At 38.9% G+C, this 19,227-nt stretch overlaps 1 protein-coding gene across 6 annotated transcripts in view; it reads right to left on the bottom strand.

Moving 5' to 3' along the window:
* Positions 1–19,227, bottom strand: part of RASAL2 (RAS protein activator like 2) — a 402,889-nt gene that overhangs the window by 148,185 nt on the left and 235,477 nt on the right. Inside the window, exon 1 of one of the 6 annotated variants that reach the window (XM_055582758.1) lies at positions 556–667. The exons of the other annotated variants lie outside the window; for them this stretch is intronic. Within the exon in view, the coding sequence (XP_055438733.1) occupies positions 556–568 (13 nt within the window). The 5' untranslated portion in view covers positions 569–667. Of the gene's footprint in view, positions 1–555; positions 668–19,227 lie in introns of those variants that run through there. 6 annotated transcript variants of the gene reach the window in all.

Here is a 19,227-nt window from a genome sequence, read left to right as displayed (position 1 = left end):
GGGGGTGGGGGGTGGTGGGGACAAGCAAAGTTCTCATTTGAACTCTTACTGCTGTCTATGGATCCAACCTGTTGAACTTGCCAAATGAAACAGATTTACTACATGCTACTGAGATTCAGGCAAGGCTGTTACATTATTATTAATGGCTGATATATTTTGTCTCTCTCAGAGAGAAATGGGCTATATCCATTCCTAGGTATCTTAGTATTTCATAAAGAATCTAGGGAAAAACTAGAATAAACATCCACTCCAAATGATTAAAAGAACAAGTAAATGTTGCAGTGTTAGTACTTTGCTATGATCATCACACCTTTAATTTATCTGAGTTTCTCAGAAGGCTATTTTAGATCTGGATTTTGTACTGGATGTTGAGTCTCCACACAGTACTCCTGTGAACTCACAGTTAATGAAAACCAACCCATTTTTTTGTTTTTAAAGCCGATAAGTACAAAAGTAAATAGTCATTTCATTTGTGAATTCTGAAAAAGCACAGATACCCTTTAAATACATACAAACTTTTAACTTCTGTCTCAGAAGGATTCTAGGAACTCTTACCTGGGGTCTGCATTCCGTGAAGTTTCTGGGTGTTGCTAACATGATCTTTCCGGCATGCCAGTCAGAAACTCAAAACACTTTCTATACCGCACTAGCTGTGCTTGTTCACGCTCCTGCTCTCTCTCTCTCTCTCTCTCTCTCTCTCTGTTTTTTTGCTCCCGCTCAATGCCTCAGACAGATTGGAATGCAGAAAAGCCAGAGCCAACGCCAGTCAAACTCACCCCCCCAACCCCCCCTCCCCCCACTTCTTTTGCTAGAGAGCACCGAACAATAGCTATCCTTCCTGCTCACAGCCTGTCTCTTTCACAGCACTGGGTGCAGGCAATCTAGTTCAGGAGAAGCAACGTGATTTACCAAGCAAGGTATTTAATTCACTTTTTCTGTCCCATGGGTGGATGTGTACATCTGTGAGTTTTAAGAAGCGATTTTTTTTTTTAAAGCAATCTATTTCAAAATCTGTCCTGTTTTAGGAATAGAAATATAAAACAAATTTCAGAGATTCTTATTTTGAGTGTTATTGCTGAATTAAAAATATAAACTTTTCAAAGTACAAAGCCCAGGGAAATATCTTACAGCTGATGTATATATAGAAGTCTGTTAACACATATATTGCTATCTTAAAGTCACTCAGTGAATCACTTTATCACAACAGTAATATTTTAAATTTAGAAAAAGAAAAACTTAATTTCTCTGAAACTTTTCATTCAGGTCTTAAGCTAGAACTTCATTTTAAAAATAAACTATAATTAAAAATTAATTTTATAAACAGAATGGTTCCTAACTGATTAGTCAATAAGTTGTGATGAAACTATAGATAGTATCAGTATGCTCAGTCATTATTTTGGTTTGTTTGAAAATCTGACATATTTCTAGGGTTTGTTTTTCTCTACATTCCAAAAAAAGGAGGCAGGTCAATGATGTAATCTTCATTATTGGTATGATGACCTAACACATTATGCAGCTGCTCAGTTGCTGAGGTTAGCATGTCAGGATTGATCAATTAAAAAATTCACTCTTTGAATTACTGAGCGGATTCCACCTGCCACTTCAGACAGTGGAACAGGACAGAAAGGAGAGGAGCACAGTTTCAATCTGTTATCTTTCCTTTCACAAAAGCTGATGGAAATACATTTATTTTATCTCTGTTTACGTGTTTGTATATATATGTATTAAATGTAATATATCTCTCATATACGATCAATATATTTTCACACAGATATATTTGTAATGTATGTACATATATGTGTGATAAATATGAATGTATGTATCTTTGGCACCCTATTTCCTCTCCCCTTTTTTCTCTCCAAGTTTCAATGATGCATAAAGTCTCCTTTAATTCCATCATAATTTGATTTTAGTTATCGGGTTTCATTTTACTTCAAGGATCATAATACTCTAACACTGCATTTTCCTCTTTTACTTTGGGTTTCGTATTTCTACTTCAGAAGAACTATTCCTGTAAACCCTATGGCTACTCAAATAAGAATTATAGGGGGAGAAAAGACATAAAACATTATACAGAAAGAACAAACTAAGAGTTTGATTATGAAGACTTAAGAGACCATAGACTCCCACCTTGCCCTCTGAAACAAAACACCAACACCTCCTACCCTCTTCACACCCAGGTGAGCTTTAACCTTTATCATTATTAGTCTCATATGTTTTGTTAGTGTTTTAGTTGCTAAGTCATGTCCGACTCTTTTGCAATCCCATCGACTGTAGCCTTCATGGCTCCTCTGTCCATGGGATTCTCCCAGGCAAGAATACTGGAATGGGTTGCAATTTCCTTCTCTAGGGGATCTTTCTGATCCAGGAATCAAACCCATGTCTCCTGCATTGACAGGCAGATTCTTTACCACTGAGCCACCAGGGAAACCCAGCCTCATTTATAATCAACCTTAAAACAGTGCAAAGTACAATGAGATTATTTTTACTTACTATTCCTCAGAATATTTCTAAAAAATAGGTCATGACTCCCATTATTATCTTCAAGATTTAGAGTCTAAACGGTGAGACTAAATTATGAGAGAGAGAGATTTCAGCTCAATGAAAGGATGTCAGAGCCACTGCAAGGGACTTTCCGAAGGGGCTGCCTGCTATAAGAGACAGTTAGATTCCCTAAGGCTTCCCACACAGGTTGGCAGCCCATCTGATGAATAACTGTAGCACAGCAGTTCTCAAACTATGCTACTGAACAACACTCAGGTTCTGATGATAAAAAAGAACAGCGGGTTTCTCTAATGGTCCAGTGATTAAGAATCTGGCTGCCAGTGCGGGGGACACGAGTTCGATCCCTGTTCGGGGAAGATTCCATGTGCCGTGAGGCAACTGGGACCGCACACCGCAAGGACTGAGCCTGCACTCAGCAACAAGAGAAGCCAGTGCCATGGGAGGCCTATGTACTTACAGCTAGAGAGTGGCCCCCTTGTGGCAGCTAGAGAGAGCCTGAGCACAGCAAAAATGACCCAGTGCAGCTGAAACTAATTAATTACTTAAAAAAAAAGTTTAAGGTCATTAGTCTGATAAAAAAAAAGAATAGCAATCTTTCCCGAAATGACATAGAAAGTTCATGTATTCAATTTTCTCAAAAGTGAGTTTTTTCTTCTTGAATGTATTTTACAATGTTAGAATCTATTACTCTTAATTAACCTTAAAGATGCCTGGAACAGTTCCAAATTCAGATCAATAATGACATTTTCAGATATTTGAAGGTGAATCAGAACAATAATTTATTGAGTTCTGCAAAGAGTACTTTTACTACTACCTGGAGTTCTGATACTTGAGTAAATCTGAGTACTCTCAAGGAAACAATTTTTTGCATATCCAAATATGACGTTATTTCAACACTCTTCAAAGGATATCATACGCCATATTTTGTTATTCCTATATTGCACCTTTTTTACAAATCTGCGTTCCTGTTTGTAATCTCCCGTTTCATGTCTTCCAGCCTTCCTGTTTGTTGCTGCTTCTCTATCTAGAAGTTTCTTCCTTGCCTGGTCTGCTTGTCATACTCTTATCTACTCTTCAAAACCCAGATTTTAAATTATATTCTTAGGGTGGTTTACCTCATTTCCTATGCAGAGATGATTACATTCTCCTTTGTACTATTTTTTTTTTACTCTCTAGTAGTTTCTTTTTCTTTATAGCTTTCATCATTATCTAACATTATACTAGTACTGATGTTTAATGTCTCATTTCACATTCAGAATATGATGTAGATGAAGAAGGGGCTTGTTCTGGTTTTCAGCTTTATCACTAGAGCCTAACACAGTGCCTGGCTTAATAGGTACGTAGTAAGTGATGCTTGGATGAATGGAAGAATATATTTCATTTACCAAACCTTTTTAAAGTACTTAGACTGAGGTGTGCTTAGAGTAACTTTGAGGACACACACCACAGCATATCCATTTTTCTGATGCCAGAGGCTAGCACTTGTATGTAAGTGAAACAGGAATGTGTGAGTTCAAGTAACTCACTGAAGCCAATCGTAAGGGAAAACGGTCATTTCATCATTTACCCAGTTAAGTCTTACTTATACTAGGTGAAATCCTGATCCCTAGATGTTGATTTTCGAAGTAACTTTAAATGTCCATGAACGCACAGCCATGCATTGAGCTGCCAAAGCCAGGGAAACGCAGCTTCCAAGGTAGGGACTGGAGAGACCAAGAACATCTTCAACTACAACACTAGGAAGGTGTTCTCTAGGAAGCTGGGGAACCCTGAGTAAATGGCTCATCCTCCAGCCACAAACTTAAATTGCAAAGTAACTGAAATCCATGTCCATGCAGAATATCCCTCGTGGGTTTTAAGAGCCTTGTAGAGTCTGAAGAAGGTTTGAAATGATATAATGGATCACACAAGATGAACCCTTAATTCAGCACTCAGAATCTTCATCCTGGTTAGATGAAGGCACTTGAGCCATTTTATTTCTGCAAATAGCCACAATTTTGTCAATATCTGGTTTTACATTTCTCCCCCATACAGACAGTTTGATAGGGTTGTCTTCACTAACCCATCTTACACTGTCATGAGCAAACTCTGTACTTAATAATAGTTCCATTAGGTTGAACTACATGAAAATGCCATTTTTTAAAAGTCAAAAACAGTCAAATATCAGCAATGATCAAATGAATAATATGAAAGATTCAAACACTGGATGAAGGGGGTTGGAGCAGATAATTTTAAATGTCTTTTCTGATTCTGAAAATCTGTATTTTAATTCAAACAGAAATAAGAGCTAAATCAAATTCAAAATTTGGTCATCATCTTGTCAAACTATGGTTCTATTATAACTTAACATAGCACTTTCTTCTTGTCCTTTTTGGAACTAATATAGTGTCTGGCCACAATAAATGTTTAGTAAATATTTGCTAAATAAACAAATGGCTTGAAAACAGGTATAAGTAGACTACTGAAGGCTGTATCTTATGTGACTTTCCAAGCTCAGTGTCAACAAATATTGGTTTTGTTTTCAGAAGGCTAGGATATTTTTTTCCTAGTAATGACTCAATCAAATAGTATGTTTTATAAACTTTGAAGAATACGGATAGTGTATTTTTCCCCTACCCTTTACAAAAGTAATTAGGGAATTCTGACTTTGGTACAGGTATAGACGTCAGTGTGATAGCCATTGGTTGTTGCTGTTTAGTTGCTAAGTTGTGTCTGACTCTTTGCAACCCCATGGACTGTAGCCCACCAGGCTCCTCTGTTAACAGGACATTCCAGGCAAGAATACTGGCGTGGGTTGCCATTTCCTCCTCCAGGGGAATCTTCCTGACTCAGCGATCAAACCCACGTGGTAAAGAAGCTGCCTTTACCAGCTTCTTTACCACTGAGCCACCTGGGAAGCCCCACGACAGCCATTAAGAAACTCTAAAACCATAGGTGCACGATTTTCTGAAAATTAAAGGGCACAAAAATTAAGCTAGTTGAATATAATGAAGTTACCTGCACATCCATTTTCTTATTAACAAATTTTAAAATGAGCAAACAAAAAATCCCATTAATATATGCTGTCTCCTCTTCCAAGCAGATACACATACCAACAGCAGTCAAACTGAGGTGTACATCACTCTACATGCATGCTAAGGTGTACATCACTCCATATGCACACTCCCTCTTCTGAACAGATAGATGATCAGAAATACAGCTTCCTCTAACCACAAACAGTTTCTTTTAATGTCTCCTCAAAAACCAGACTAACATTCTGATGCTGTGGCTTTCCCACTGCATTCTTTTCGGAGTTCGTATTAGAAAAGGAAATCATTGTTTATAACTGGAATGACAAATATCACAGTCACCCACTTACTCAAAAATACCACTGAAATTCTAATTTTTATTTCATTTTATTTGTATATGATGGGACCACAAGGCAAACTTCTCTTTTGATTTAAAAAAAAAAAAAAGGGGGGGCATTATAGGGACCGAGGACCTATTAGTCGGATGGTTAGCAAACACTCACAAGTGTTTAGAGAAGGCACATGCCAAACAAGTGACCGTTCTGATGGCTGCTCAATGTTTCTACAACTCCTGGCGAGGCATTAGAGCATTGCCTTGCTTCTCCAGCAAAGATGATTTAGTAGACTGCATCTGCTTACCTGAAATGGCCACTGGCCAGGAGAAAGCATTACAAAGAGCAGGCAAAACTCACACATCAGTCACCTTTCTCAACAGTCAGGCTCTTATAGGAATAGTGCCATATTTCAAAGGAAAAAAAAACATCTATGTGGAAAACTCCAAGCAAATCTTTTTCTACTTTCAGTGTATGAGTAAACAATATACTATGGAAACAAAAGCAACACTTCTATTTCTGTGAAAAAAAATTCATTAATAAACATCAAAAAGCAACTAAAAGCATTCTGGGGCAGGGCTGGATATTAATGGAGATCTCAGTGTGTTCACGGAGCCAGGGACATGCCTTGTGACATTGGCTCTCCTCATTTAAGAGCTTAAGCTGAACTTTAATAAAGCCATCAAAAACTCATTTTCTTCAGTGCCTTTGAAAATATAACTATCTGCTCAGCTTGTTGATTTCCTGTTAAGCTCATCTACTGTCACAACTGAAGAATTTAGTCCACTTTCCCCATTTAATGCAGATAACATTTGGTTTCAGTAAAAGTATGTCATTAGGCATTTGCTTTTGCCTTAATGTTAAAGAATATTTGTATGTGTGGGCTACTGTTTCGATAAACCTACTTATGAAAAGCAAAAAATATGGTACGGTCAACTTTTGCACATCACTGACACAGTAACGCATACATGTACTATAAAATCCAAACACTACTGCATCATGCAAGTTACGTGGACTTTATTACTTCCATTATTCTCTTACAACTGTCTGAAGCAAGCTAAAGTCTAGTAGAACTCCAAGAGGTAAATTGTGAAGCAAAGAGGACATCAAAAATGGACAACGGACACGTGAAAAGATGCACAATATCATATCAGCAGGGAAATGCAGTGGAGAATGAAATGGCAACCCACTCCAGTGTTCTCGCCTGGAGAATCCCAGGGACAGGGGAGCCTGGTGGGCTGCCATCTTTGGGGTCGCACAGAGTTGGACACAACTGAAGCGACTTAGCAGCAGCAGCAGGGAAATGCAGATCAAAACTACAATGAAATATTATCACCTCACACCTGTCAAAATGGTCATTATCTAAAGACAAGGGACAACAAGTTCTGGTAAGGATGCCACAAAAAAAAAAAAAAAAGGAACCCTCATACAGTATTGATGGGAATATAAATTGGTTCAATTGTATGGAAAACAATATGGCGGTTTCTCAAAAAGTTAAAAGCAGGTCTACCATACAGTCCAGTAACTCCACTATTGAGTACATAACCAAAGGAATTGAAAACAGTGTTTTTAAGAAATATATACACTCCCACACTTATTGCAGCTTTATTCACAATATTCAAGATACAGAAACAACCTAAATGCCCATCAACAGATGAATGGATAAATATGAGATGGTTTATATACCAATGAAATATTATTCAGCAGTAGGAAAGAAGGATAGCCTGACATTTCTGACAATACGCAAGGATCCTGAACACAGTTTGATAAGTGAGGTAAGTCAGACAGGGAGAGACCAATACTGTATGACATAAACTTTATATGTGAAATATAAAATGTCAAACTCAAACAATCAGATAATAATGGTGGTTACCAGGGGATGGGTTTGAGGGGATAAAACTGATGTTTAAGGGTACAAACTTGCAAAGGATAGTGTTTAAACAGGCCACAGTGATCTAATGCACAATAATAAATATAGGCAACAAAATTGTATCACAATTACATAACGTGATAAATAGTGCTACAATGGCTATCATGTTACAATACATAAATGTTATCAAAGTAACATGTTGTACACCTTAAATTAACACAATATTATATGTCAAATAGATTCAAATAGATTTAAGGGCCTAGATCTGATAGATAGAGTGCCTGATGAACTATGGAATGAGGTTCATAACATTGTACAGGAGACAGGGATTAAGACCATCCCCATGGAAAAGAAATGCAAAAAAGCAAAATGGCTGTCTGGGGAGGCCTTACAAATAGCTGTGAAAAGAAGAGAAGCGAAAAGCAAAGGAGAAAAGGAAAGATATAAACATCTGAATGCAGAGTTCCAAAGAATAGCAAGGAGAGATAAGAAAGCCTTCCTCAGCGATCAATGCAAAGAAATAGAGGAAAACAATCGAATGGGAAAGACTGGAGATCTCTTCAAGAAAATTACAGATACCAAGGGAACATTTCATGCAAAGATGGGCTCGATAAAGGACAGAAATGGTATGGACCTAACAGAAGCAGAAGATATTAAGAAGAGGTGGCAAGAATACACAGAAGAACTGTACAAAAAAGATCTTCATGACCCAGATAATCACGATGGTGTGATCACTCACCTAGAGCCAGACATCCTGGAGTGTGAAGTCAAGTGGGCCTTAGAAAGCATCACTACGAACAAAGCTAGTGGAGGTGATGGAATTCCAGTTGAGCTATTTCAAATCCTGAAAGATGATGCTGTGAAAGTGCTGCATTCAATATGCCAGCAAATTTGGAAAACTCAGCAGTGGCCACAGGACTGGAAAAGGTCAGTTTTCATTCCAATCTCAAAGAAAGGCAATGCCAAAGAATGCTCAAACTACCGCACTCATCTCACACGCTAGTAAAGTAATGCTCAAAATTCTCCAAGCCAGGCTTCAGCAATACGCGAACTGTGAACTTCCTGATGTTCAAGCTGGTTTTAGAAAAGGCAGAGGAACCAGAGATCAAATTGCCAACATCCTGTGGATCATGGAAAAAGCAAGAGAGTTCCAGAAAAGCATCTATTTCTGCTTTATTGACAATGCCAAAGCCTTTGAGTGTGCAGATCACAATAAACTGTGGAAAATTCTGAAAGAGATGGGAATACCAGACCACCTGATCTGCCTCTTGAGAAATCTGTATGCAGGTCAGGAAGCAAAAGTTAGAACTGGACATGGAACAACAGACTGGTTCCAAATAGGAAAAGGAGTTCGTCAAGGCTGTATAATGTCACCTTGTTTGTTTAATTTATATGCAGAGTACATCATGAGAAATGCTGGACTGGAAGAAACACAAGCTGGAATCAAGATTGCTGGGAGAAATATCAATAACCTCAGATATGCAGATGACACCACCCTTATGGCAGAAAGTGAAGAGGAACTCAAAAGCCTCTTGATGAAATTGAAAGTGGAGAGTGAAAAAGTTGGCTTAAAGCTCAACATTCAGAAAAGGAACATCATGGCGTCCGGTCCCATCACTTCATGGGAAATAGATGGGGAAACAGTGGAAACAGTGTCAGACTTTATTTTTCTGGGCTCCAAAATCAGTGCAGATGGTGACTGCAGCCATGAAATTAAAAGACGCTTACTCCTTGGAAGGAAAGTTATGACCAACCTAGTTGGCATATTCAAAAGCAGAGACATTACTTTGCCAACAAAGGTTCGTCTAGTCAAGGCTATGGTTTTTCCTGTGGTCATGTATGGATGTGAGAGTTGGACTGTGAAGAAGGCTGAGCGCCGAAGAATTGATGCTTTTGAACTGTGGTGTTGGAGAAGACTCTTGAGAGTCCCTTGGCCTGCAAGGAGATCCAACCAGTCCATTCTGAAGGAGATCAGCCCTGGGATTTCTTTGGAAGGAATGATGCTAAAGCTGAAACTCCAGTACTTTGGCCACCTCATGCGAAGAGTTGACTCATTGGAAAAGACTCTGATGCTGGGAGGGATTGGGGGCAAGAGGAGAAGGGGACAATGGAGGATGAGATGGCGGGATGGCATCACTGACTCGATGGACGTGAGTCTCAGTGAACTCCGGGAGTTGGTGATGGACAGGGAGGCCTGGCGTGCTGTGATTCATGGAGTCGCAAAGAGTCAGACACGACTGAGCGACTGATCTGATCTGATTAAAAGATGGTTCAGATTATTTTTTAATAGAAAATCCATTCCCCAAAGAAAATTTAAATTCTTAAGCAAGGGGAAAATTAATCAGTGGTACTTCTATTCAGTACTTCTGAACCATTAGGATGGTGACAGTAATAAAATTAGACCCTTTTATTCAATTTTATTCTAGGCTCCAAGAGGGCAACTCTATCCCATTTTATGATATTAGTCGTTTTACATTTTCATTTCAAATATTACATTTTGAAATACATATATGTTCCCCCTATTTTTTGAGAAGGGTTATATTTGAAAGTTCCTAAGTAATAATATGAGATTTTTATCTTATTTTAAAAGCTGAGATGAATCATCTGCCAAAATGTAAAACACTGTGGACATGAAAATAACTCCATGAATAATCATTTTTTGGTTTAGAAAATATCAGTAAATATAAAAAATCACTTCAAGAAGTTAAAACTTTCTTCTAAATATATGTCCATACAGTTAAAACAATTTATAATTATCAAATAAAGTTCTACATAATAAGAAATAAGTTAGTCTTCCAGAAAAGGTAAACACCCTGATAGGAAAGGCACAGAATTATGAGACGAGGCACACAGTCAATTTTAAACCAGCAATCCTACCAAAAAACAATAAACAAACAAACAAACAAAAATACCATGTAGTTCAGTAACAAAAACACTACATTCAAGGATTTACCATCTGCTTTAATAACAATTTTTTCTGTCACAATGGATAACATATTTTCTCTTGGCAATAAAACACAGCATATAAATTTACTATTACTGAAGCTAAAAACCATTGAAAAACTTGAAAATCATCTCTGAGAGATTTGTTTCAGTGACAGTAGTTATGTATCCCAATAAAAAATGAAAAAAAAATTTTTTTAACATATTCAAGAATTACGATCATATGCTTGAACTATATTCTTTAACCTATCTTCAACAGTGGTAACTATCAATAGATAAATCTGCCCTAGGATGTAATAAAATCAGAGCACAGATGGCTTGGGCTTTTGAATGAATTTAAATCTAAATAACCTGTTTAACATACTGGTCTTTAAAAATCATATTGATAGAAAACAGAGATGAGTGAACAACAGCTATATTTCAGGGAAGTCTAATACTTAACTGATAATTTACTGGGGTTACAAATTGAGAGATAAAAGAGAGGTTAATGAATTTGCTAAGGAAATAGTCACTGGTGACTAAGGACAGACTCACACTCCTATTATTAGATCACTCAGGAGGCCGTTCAGAGAAGTAACAACAGGAATGTCTGTGTATGAGAACTGGAAATAGTCCTTTCCCCCTTGTGTTAGGAAATAAATACAGTGGTTTCCATCTCATTGGCAAGAGAAAGGCCACAGCACTGACTTTAATTAAGGATATACTTTTGTCCTTAGAGAAGTTTTAGGACAAAATGAGTCTGTAAAATATAATTATTATGGATCATGCTTCACCCTGTACCATCAGCTGTTGCATGATCTAAATGATCATTCAAAAACATATAAAACATTCAAAGCTTCCTAAGACATTTATGATGCATATTTTAAATTCTACACCATACCCAAGCAAACGTGAAATTAAAAAGAATATGATGAATTGGAAAATGCTGTAAATATATACTGCATCCTTGTTCACGGTTTAATTAGACTCAATATTTATTGAGTGTTATTAAGTGCCGAACATGTTATGTTCTTGGTGAAGAAGTTCTCTAAATGATGCGTGAAGTTGCATCTTTAGTAAACAGAATTTCATTCATCAGTTATTCCTAAAACTGCCAACAGCAACAAAACCCTTCATATTCTGTTTTTATATTTTTGAATAAATGACTGCACATTATTTTCCACTAAGTGACAGTAAAACAGATAACTGCTAATAAATTTATTTTTTTTTATGGTATAAGGAAATAACCATTGACAGCGTCATAGGACGCAGGAGTAGAGAACTCTTCCTCTTTTGTTCATCACTCCAAGGCAAGCAGCAGAAAGAGCATAGAGGTTCACAGGACTAACTCTAGGGCCAGATTACCAGGTTCAAATACCAGCAGTGCCAGTCACTACTTACAGAAGTCCTGGAAAAGCACCACCTTGGTTTCATTAAATATTTAAAAAGCAAACAAATAAAGATAATAATAGTACCTAGCTAACAGAGTTTAGTAAGTAAATATTTATTTGCCAAGTGCTTAGAATAATCCCTGGCACAAACCACTATATAAGAGTTTGTTAAAACAAAATAAAAATAGTATTTTGTGTGTGTGGGTGAGGGAGGCTGTAAAAGGCAGGGAGAGGGGGTTGTGTAAGAACTATTAATATCATTCATCCCTGATTTGACATGGCATCTTTCCTTCAAAAAGCTTTGTGATAAATATCTGTATGGATTTCTTTATTTACCAGCTATCATTTACAAGCTATCATTGCCACAGACTGTCTAAACTGTTTTCTTTTCCTTCCATTTACACTCTCCTTCTGTTTTTACGCTTAATTCTTTTATCAGAGAACACTTTTAATGCGTTTATAACATGATCTAGCATACACCCCCTGCAACTGCCAACATGTGATAAAATCTGTGAAAGGAAAGGAAAGTGAAGTGGCTCAGTCGTGTCTGACTCTTTGTGACCCCATGAACTGTAGCCTACCATGCTCCTCCAACCATGGGATTTTCCAGGCAAGAGTACTGGAGTGGGTTGCCATTTCCTTCTCCAGGGGATCTTCCTGACCCAGGGATCAAACCTGGGTCTCCTGCATTGTAGGCAGACGCTTTACCCTCTCGGCCACCAGAGAAGCCTGATAAAGTCTGTAACTTTGTCAAAAGAATATTATTCTTACCAAGAATATCTGAAATAAGACACTATAGACCCTACACTGTAATTATAGGTGCTTTGATATGAAAATGCTGACATTATAAATTACCCAAGGAGAGGTACAAATGAAATGCTCTGTGAAATAACTTCTCAGTAGGTATGTAGGATAGTAGCTTGAAGGATCTTGGGTATATATTTCAAGTAGCAATAGTAAAACAAAGTAACACATCACTCTATGTTCCTCATATTCCAGGCCAGTATTAGCTCAATCTTCTGGACTCACCCAGTGAAATAATTTTCAGGAAAGACTGTGTGGGGCTTACTAGTCACCTGATCATAATGCTGTAATAAAGCGGAACTGAAACTAGCTGTGCTGGGTCTTTGTTGCCGTGCGCGGGCTTTCTCTAGGGGCGGAGAGTGGGCGCTACTCCCTAGTGGTGGTGTACTGGCTCCTGACTGCAGCGGCTTCTCTTGCTGCAGAGCATGGCTCTAGGCACGCAGACTTCAGCGCTGAGGCACACGGGGCTTAATTGCTCTGTGGCATGTGAAATCTTCCCCAACCAGGGACTGAACCCACGTCCCCCACATTGGCAGGTGGATTCCCATCCATGCCTTCACTTTAGCAGCCAACAACATTTATATTTTTTCTGCCACAAATGACTCTGATAAGGCAATTTAATCAACAATATCATCAACCAAAATACATTAATGTATAATAAACACTGATCTAAATATTACTGGAAATAGATTTTCTTCTATACTATTATTAGCAAGAAGTATATCCAGAGTGGTTGAAAGAAAGGGTGTTAAATTTCGTCAAATTAATTTTGGGGTGTGTACTTCATTTCTGATTACATTTTTACTATCTGTGACTTTTTTTTTTAATGAAAGGAGTTGCTTTCATGAAAAATCTGGAATCTAGAATGCTTGTCATGATCTATTAAACAGTACATAGAAGTGCCTAAAACCCTACCATCCCCTTATTCCAATTTGGATTGGACACTCTCTCAGCTATCCAGCTGCCATCCCGGGACTTCCTTTCACCAATATTTTGGGGATTTCCTCTGTCTTCTTCTTGTCCTTTTCAATATTCCCCTTCTGTTACTTGACAGATCGTTTAGCTTGAAATATAATTTCAGTTTAGAAGTCATGTTCACTTGGAACTTTAACAGCACTACTCTGTGGTCTTAGCCTCTAACATTGCTGTCAAGAACTCAATGCCACTCTTACTCGAATGTCATATAGCATATTTTTGTTTCTGTTTTCAATTTCTGAAAACTCTTAGAAGGTCCTCCTCATCAAAGATGTTTTGAAATTTCCCGAAGATGTGCTTTGAAATAGGTGTTTATTTATTCACTGTGCTGAGCACTTTGTAGACTCATTTAACGCGGAAACTCATAACCTATTTACAATTCTGGCAATTTTTCTTTCAGATCTTGACAAAACGTCTCTTAAATAGTGCCATTTTCCCCTGGTCGTCTCATACAGAATAACGATCTTCTGCTCCCTTCCCCACTCAAACCACTCTCTAGATTCTGTACCCCACCTCATTCCTACCCACCCCATTGTCTTCCTGCCCTTTATGCCTTCAGATTCAACAAGAGATCATGATGCTATTAATTACAGTCTCCATGGCATTTTAACAGTTTTCTCATATCCAGTTTCTAATTTAAAAACACTTTTTAGCTTCAAGAATCCACCTTCAAATATAAATGGACACTAGAATATACTGTGCTTTTACAGAAGCTATTAAGAGGTCCTCAATGAAAGCAACTAAACCTTGATATACAAAAATATTAGAATTTTAAAAAGAGTTTGGTAATTTTTAAGTTTTATTCCAAACAGAAAAGAAATGTTAGTTAGAATGAGATTATTCTATTTACCCAGACATTATTACTACAACAACCTGGTCCTTCAGTAAGACCCTCACGAGGCCTGCATGATGGTGTGACAGCAGTGCTGCAACGGCTAAGTCTTAGTGCCCCCAAATTCACGTGTTGAAATTCTAACCCCCAGCACGGTGGGATTAGGAGCTGGGGCCTCCAGGAGGTAATCAGGTTATGAGGGAGGAGTTCTCATAAACAGAACTGGTACCCTTACAAAAGGGACCCCAGAGAGCTCCCATGCCTTCTTCCCACCATGAGTTAGCATATAGGAAGTCAGCAGTCTGCAGCCCAGAAGAGGGCCCTTCAGTTCAGTTCAGTTCAGTCGCTCAGTCGTGTCCAACTCTTTGCGACCCCATGAATCGCAGCACGCCAGGCCTCCCTGTCCATCACCAACTCCCGGAGTTCACTCAGACTCGGTTCATCCAGCCATCTCATCCTCTATAGTCCCCTTCTCCTCCTGCATCAGAGGATCCCAATCCCTCCCAGCATCAGAGTCTTTTCCAATGAGTCAACTCTTCGCATGAGGTGGCCAAAGTACTGGAGTTTCAGCTTTAGCATCATTCCTTCCAAAGAAATCCCAGGGCTGATCTCCTTCAGAATGGACTGGTTGGATCTCCTTGCAGGCCAGGGGACTCTCAAGAGTCTTCTCCAACACCAGAGGGCCCTTAGCAGACATTAAATGTTTGCTGTTCAAACCACCCACTCCATGGTATCCTCTTATCACAGCGGGAACTGATTAAGACAAGTAATAATATGATATAGGAATGTATTATTTAGGCATAAATATAATAGAGTAGTAGTCAAATTCACTGCTAAGTCTTAGGAAAGCTTGTGAAAATTATAGTATAATTCTAATTTATTAACCAAAAAAACACATCTAGTTACAAAAAGCTCATCTTTACCAACGACCCTGTGCTATATCACTTATGTCAAACGTTATTAGAAGAGGCCACGTTTCCCCCTCACTCCTATTCTGCAAGGGGTTTCTTTTTTGGGAGGCTTATCTACCATTGTGTAACTTTCTAGCCTTCAGCGGCTGCTCCAAGGCTATTTTTATCTAACTGTTTTTTGTGTACTACTGATGATAGTCTGCTTGTAAATATATTTTTCTCTCTCTTACTTTCAGTCACTCCCAATGTATTATTTCACTGGCTCCCTTCCTAGATCATCTGGTTCCTAACACACATCTGGATACTTCCTACAATTTCTACTTTTAAAAAACTAATTACAAAAGGTTTGTTTAAATATGCTTTTGACTCTTATGGCACTACTTTGATTAAAGTAAAAGGGAAAAAACTGAAAGACCTCTAAATTGAAAAATAAACTGACATAAAAGAATAATCTGTATCACCAGTTCTCTTCCTATTTCAAGTTTATTTCCTTCCCATCCCAAGAATTCATCTTCTTTTTATTCTTTTCTACCTTGAGTTTATCTTCTTATTTTCTACTCTGCAGAGTTAGAAAAAAATATGCAAAACACAATCAAAATTATTTTGGAAGCAAAAGAAAAAAATGAACTAGATGGGAATTTCCTGTTGTGATATATTAACTATCAATTAAAATGGAAAACAGTTAACCTGTAAATTTCTGAAGAAAAAGAAAATAGGCTGTACATTTCCGAGAAAAGAAGTTAACCAGAACAATCCAACAGACACACAGCTTTATGAGAAACTTGGGAACTTCCTTTCTTGAGCATTGTTACTACAGAAATTAGACGGCAGGTGAGTGCCAAGAGCATGCACGTGTGTGTGTGCTCAGTCACGAATCTGTGTTGGACTCCTTGTGACCCCCTGATCTGTAGCTTGCCAGGCTCCTCTGCCCATGGGATTTCCCAGGCAAGAATACTGGAGTTGGTTGCCATCTCCTTTTCCAGGGGATTTTCCCAGCCCAGGTATGGAACCAGCATCTCCTGTGCCTCCTGCACTGGCAGGTGGGTTCTTTTACCACTGAGCCACCGGGAAGCCCTTAGGGTCATAACAAAACAGGTTTCATCCCTGGAGGCAGCTTCAGTCTGTTTTGGACACAAACACAACTAGATGTTCCACCTCTGATTTACAAATCCTTCTGTTTGAAATACAAACTAAAAAGGCTTTTGTAAGTAGCTGAGCCAATCCTGTTCCCTGCTCCTCCTCCCTCCAAAAAAAAAAAAAGAATGGGGAGGGATGGAGGAGGAAACTGAGAGGGAGGGAGAGATGGGGGATAGGGGAGAGAAAGAGAGACCACTGGCACAACTAAAGTAAGCAATGTTTAGATAATTTGGCTCAACTTATCTAAATCATATATTTTTTCATTTTGGAAAAGTTCCTATAGCAGTCAAAAGCCAAGATTAAGTCTCAAAATTAAATCTCAAGACGCACTATATAAACAACTCCACTCCCATCTTTCTACCTCAAGTTACATAACAGAATGGTGAATTACGGCTGTACTTTAGAAGAAAAGAATTTGCCAAACTGTGCAAGTAAAAATGGAAAAACAAATGAGTAAAGTCATGAAATACGGAGACAGGATATTGCCTAAGATGCCACACCTCCAATTTCTTTATTGGGTTAATTTAAACCTGTCCAGGCAAAATGAGAAACTAACACTTACTCCATTATCTCACTGGTTCCATGGTTTCGTAAGAGTCAGAGAGAACTGAAGTTTGTCTCAAATCAAAATTTATGTTGTTGGTCTTGCATTCTTCTTTCAAACCATAATAAAAATCTCATTGGATAAGGAAGCTGAGGCTGAGGGGTAATGATGAGAAGAGGTGGAATTTGAAGCCAGTTACAGTAACTTCAAACCTTGTGCCATTTCCACTGCCCATGAGTGCCTCTAATAAAGCAACCCTTCCAGAGAGAACAGTCACAGACATGCACTTTCTTTCCTACCACAGTAAACTTCCTATCGATGAAGTAACTGCTAAATCTGCTCTTGCGATTTTGATATACTAATTAATCTTATAACCGTTAACTCCAACAATAGCACACACGTTTGTGCTATCAAGCTGAAATGCAACATAAAGGATAAACTGTCTGGACTTCCCTGGTGGTCCAGTGGTTAGGAATCCCCCTGCCAATGCAGAAGACACAGGTTTGACCCCTGGTCCAGGAAGATCCCATATGCTGCAGGGCAACTAAGCCTGAGAGCCACAGCTACTGAGCTAGTGCACCTAGAGCCCATACTCCACAACAAGCGAAACCCCTGCAATGAGAAGCCCTCACACAGCAACTAGAGAAAGACTGTATAGAGCATGGAGACTGTCAACTGCAAATTGGCACTTACCAAGAGCACTGCCAACGACTGAACAACAAAGGCTTTTGCCATCTGCCTCTATGGAGATTGAGCCCCATGCTGCTATGGCTGTTGACCTTCAACAACCCTCAAGGGAGTTCAGGGTGGAGTGAAGCACTCTGTGCTCCAGGGAAATTGGTGAGACAGGTCTTTAGATAGTTGGATGTTTTTAGAAACAGATTTTATGATCTCAATCCTTTCATCTCCCCATATCTAGAGAAGCACTAAACCCCTTCACGGTGACATCAGATCCTCATGACTAACAAAAAACCTTTTGTAAAATGAGTGCTTCATGCGATGGCACCCCACTCCAGTACTCTTGCCTGGAAAATCCCATGGATGGAGGAGCCTGGTAGGCTGCAGTCCATGGGGTCGCGAAGAGTCGGACACGACTGAGCGACTTCCCTTTCACTTTTCACTTTCATGCATTGGAGAAGGAAAGGGCAACCCACTCCAGTGTTCTTGCCTGGAGAATCCCAGGGACGGGGGAGCCTGGTGGGCTGCCATCTATGGGGTCACACAGAGTCAGACACGACTGAAGCGACTTAGCAGCAGCAGCATGGTATTGAACTCCCCCTTCACCAAAACCTTATATATGGACTTTCCCCCACTGCCGCTTTGGAGCAGTCTCTCAGAGCTATGCTGCCTCCCGGACTGCAGTCTTCATTTTGCCCCAAACAAAACTTAACTCGCAACTCTGAGGTTGTACATCGTGTTTTAGTCAACAAGACTCAGCACAGCAAAAAATTAAATAATTTTTTTAAAAAGATCATTTTCTGTTATTAAAAGGATATATTTTCTCTTACCATTCTGTATAGGAGCAAGATAATATTTAATAAAAGCTATTTACTACTAACAAAATCTTTTAGAAAAAAAAAAAGCATAGGTGTCATGCTCACAAACACTGCTATGGTTACAATATCAACTAGCATGCATGCTGTATCACTTCAGTTGTGTCCGACTCTTTGCAACCCATGGACTGTAGCCTGCCAGGCTCCTCTGTCCATGGGATTCTCCAGAAAAGAATACTAGAGGGGGCTGCCATGCCCTCCTCCAATCAACTAGCAGCACAGCCCAAGAGATCAGATCTGACATGTGCAGCCAGGCACACTGAGTGCTATGACTTGTTAACATGGACAGTGGCGCATACCAACTTCGCACTTATCAGAACCAACAGTGGTGATTGCAGTAACTGTTTATAGTCCTTGTGGCCACGTAATGATGCTAATTCTCTGATTTCATTCCAAAAATATTTCTCTGAAGTGGATGTGGTTTTCCCTGCGGAGGGCGGCTA

This window comes from Bubalus kerabau, chromosome 5, assembly GCF_029407905.1.
Source record: "Bubalus kerabau isolate K-KA32 ecotype Philippines breed swamp buffalo chromosome 5, PCC_UOA_SB_1v2, whole genome shotgun sequence".
Lineage (NCBI taxonomy): Eukaryota > Metazoa > Chordata > Mammalia > Artiodactyla > Bovidae > Bubalus > Bubalus kerabau.
The sequence above is the reverse complement of the archived record's forward strand: the minus strand, read 5'-3'. Positions and strand labels throughout refer to the sequence as shown.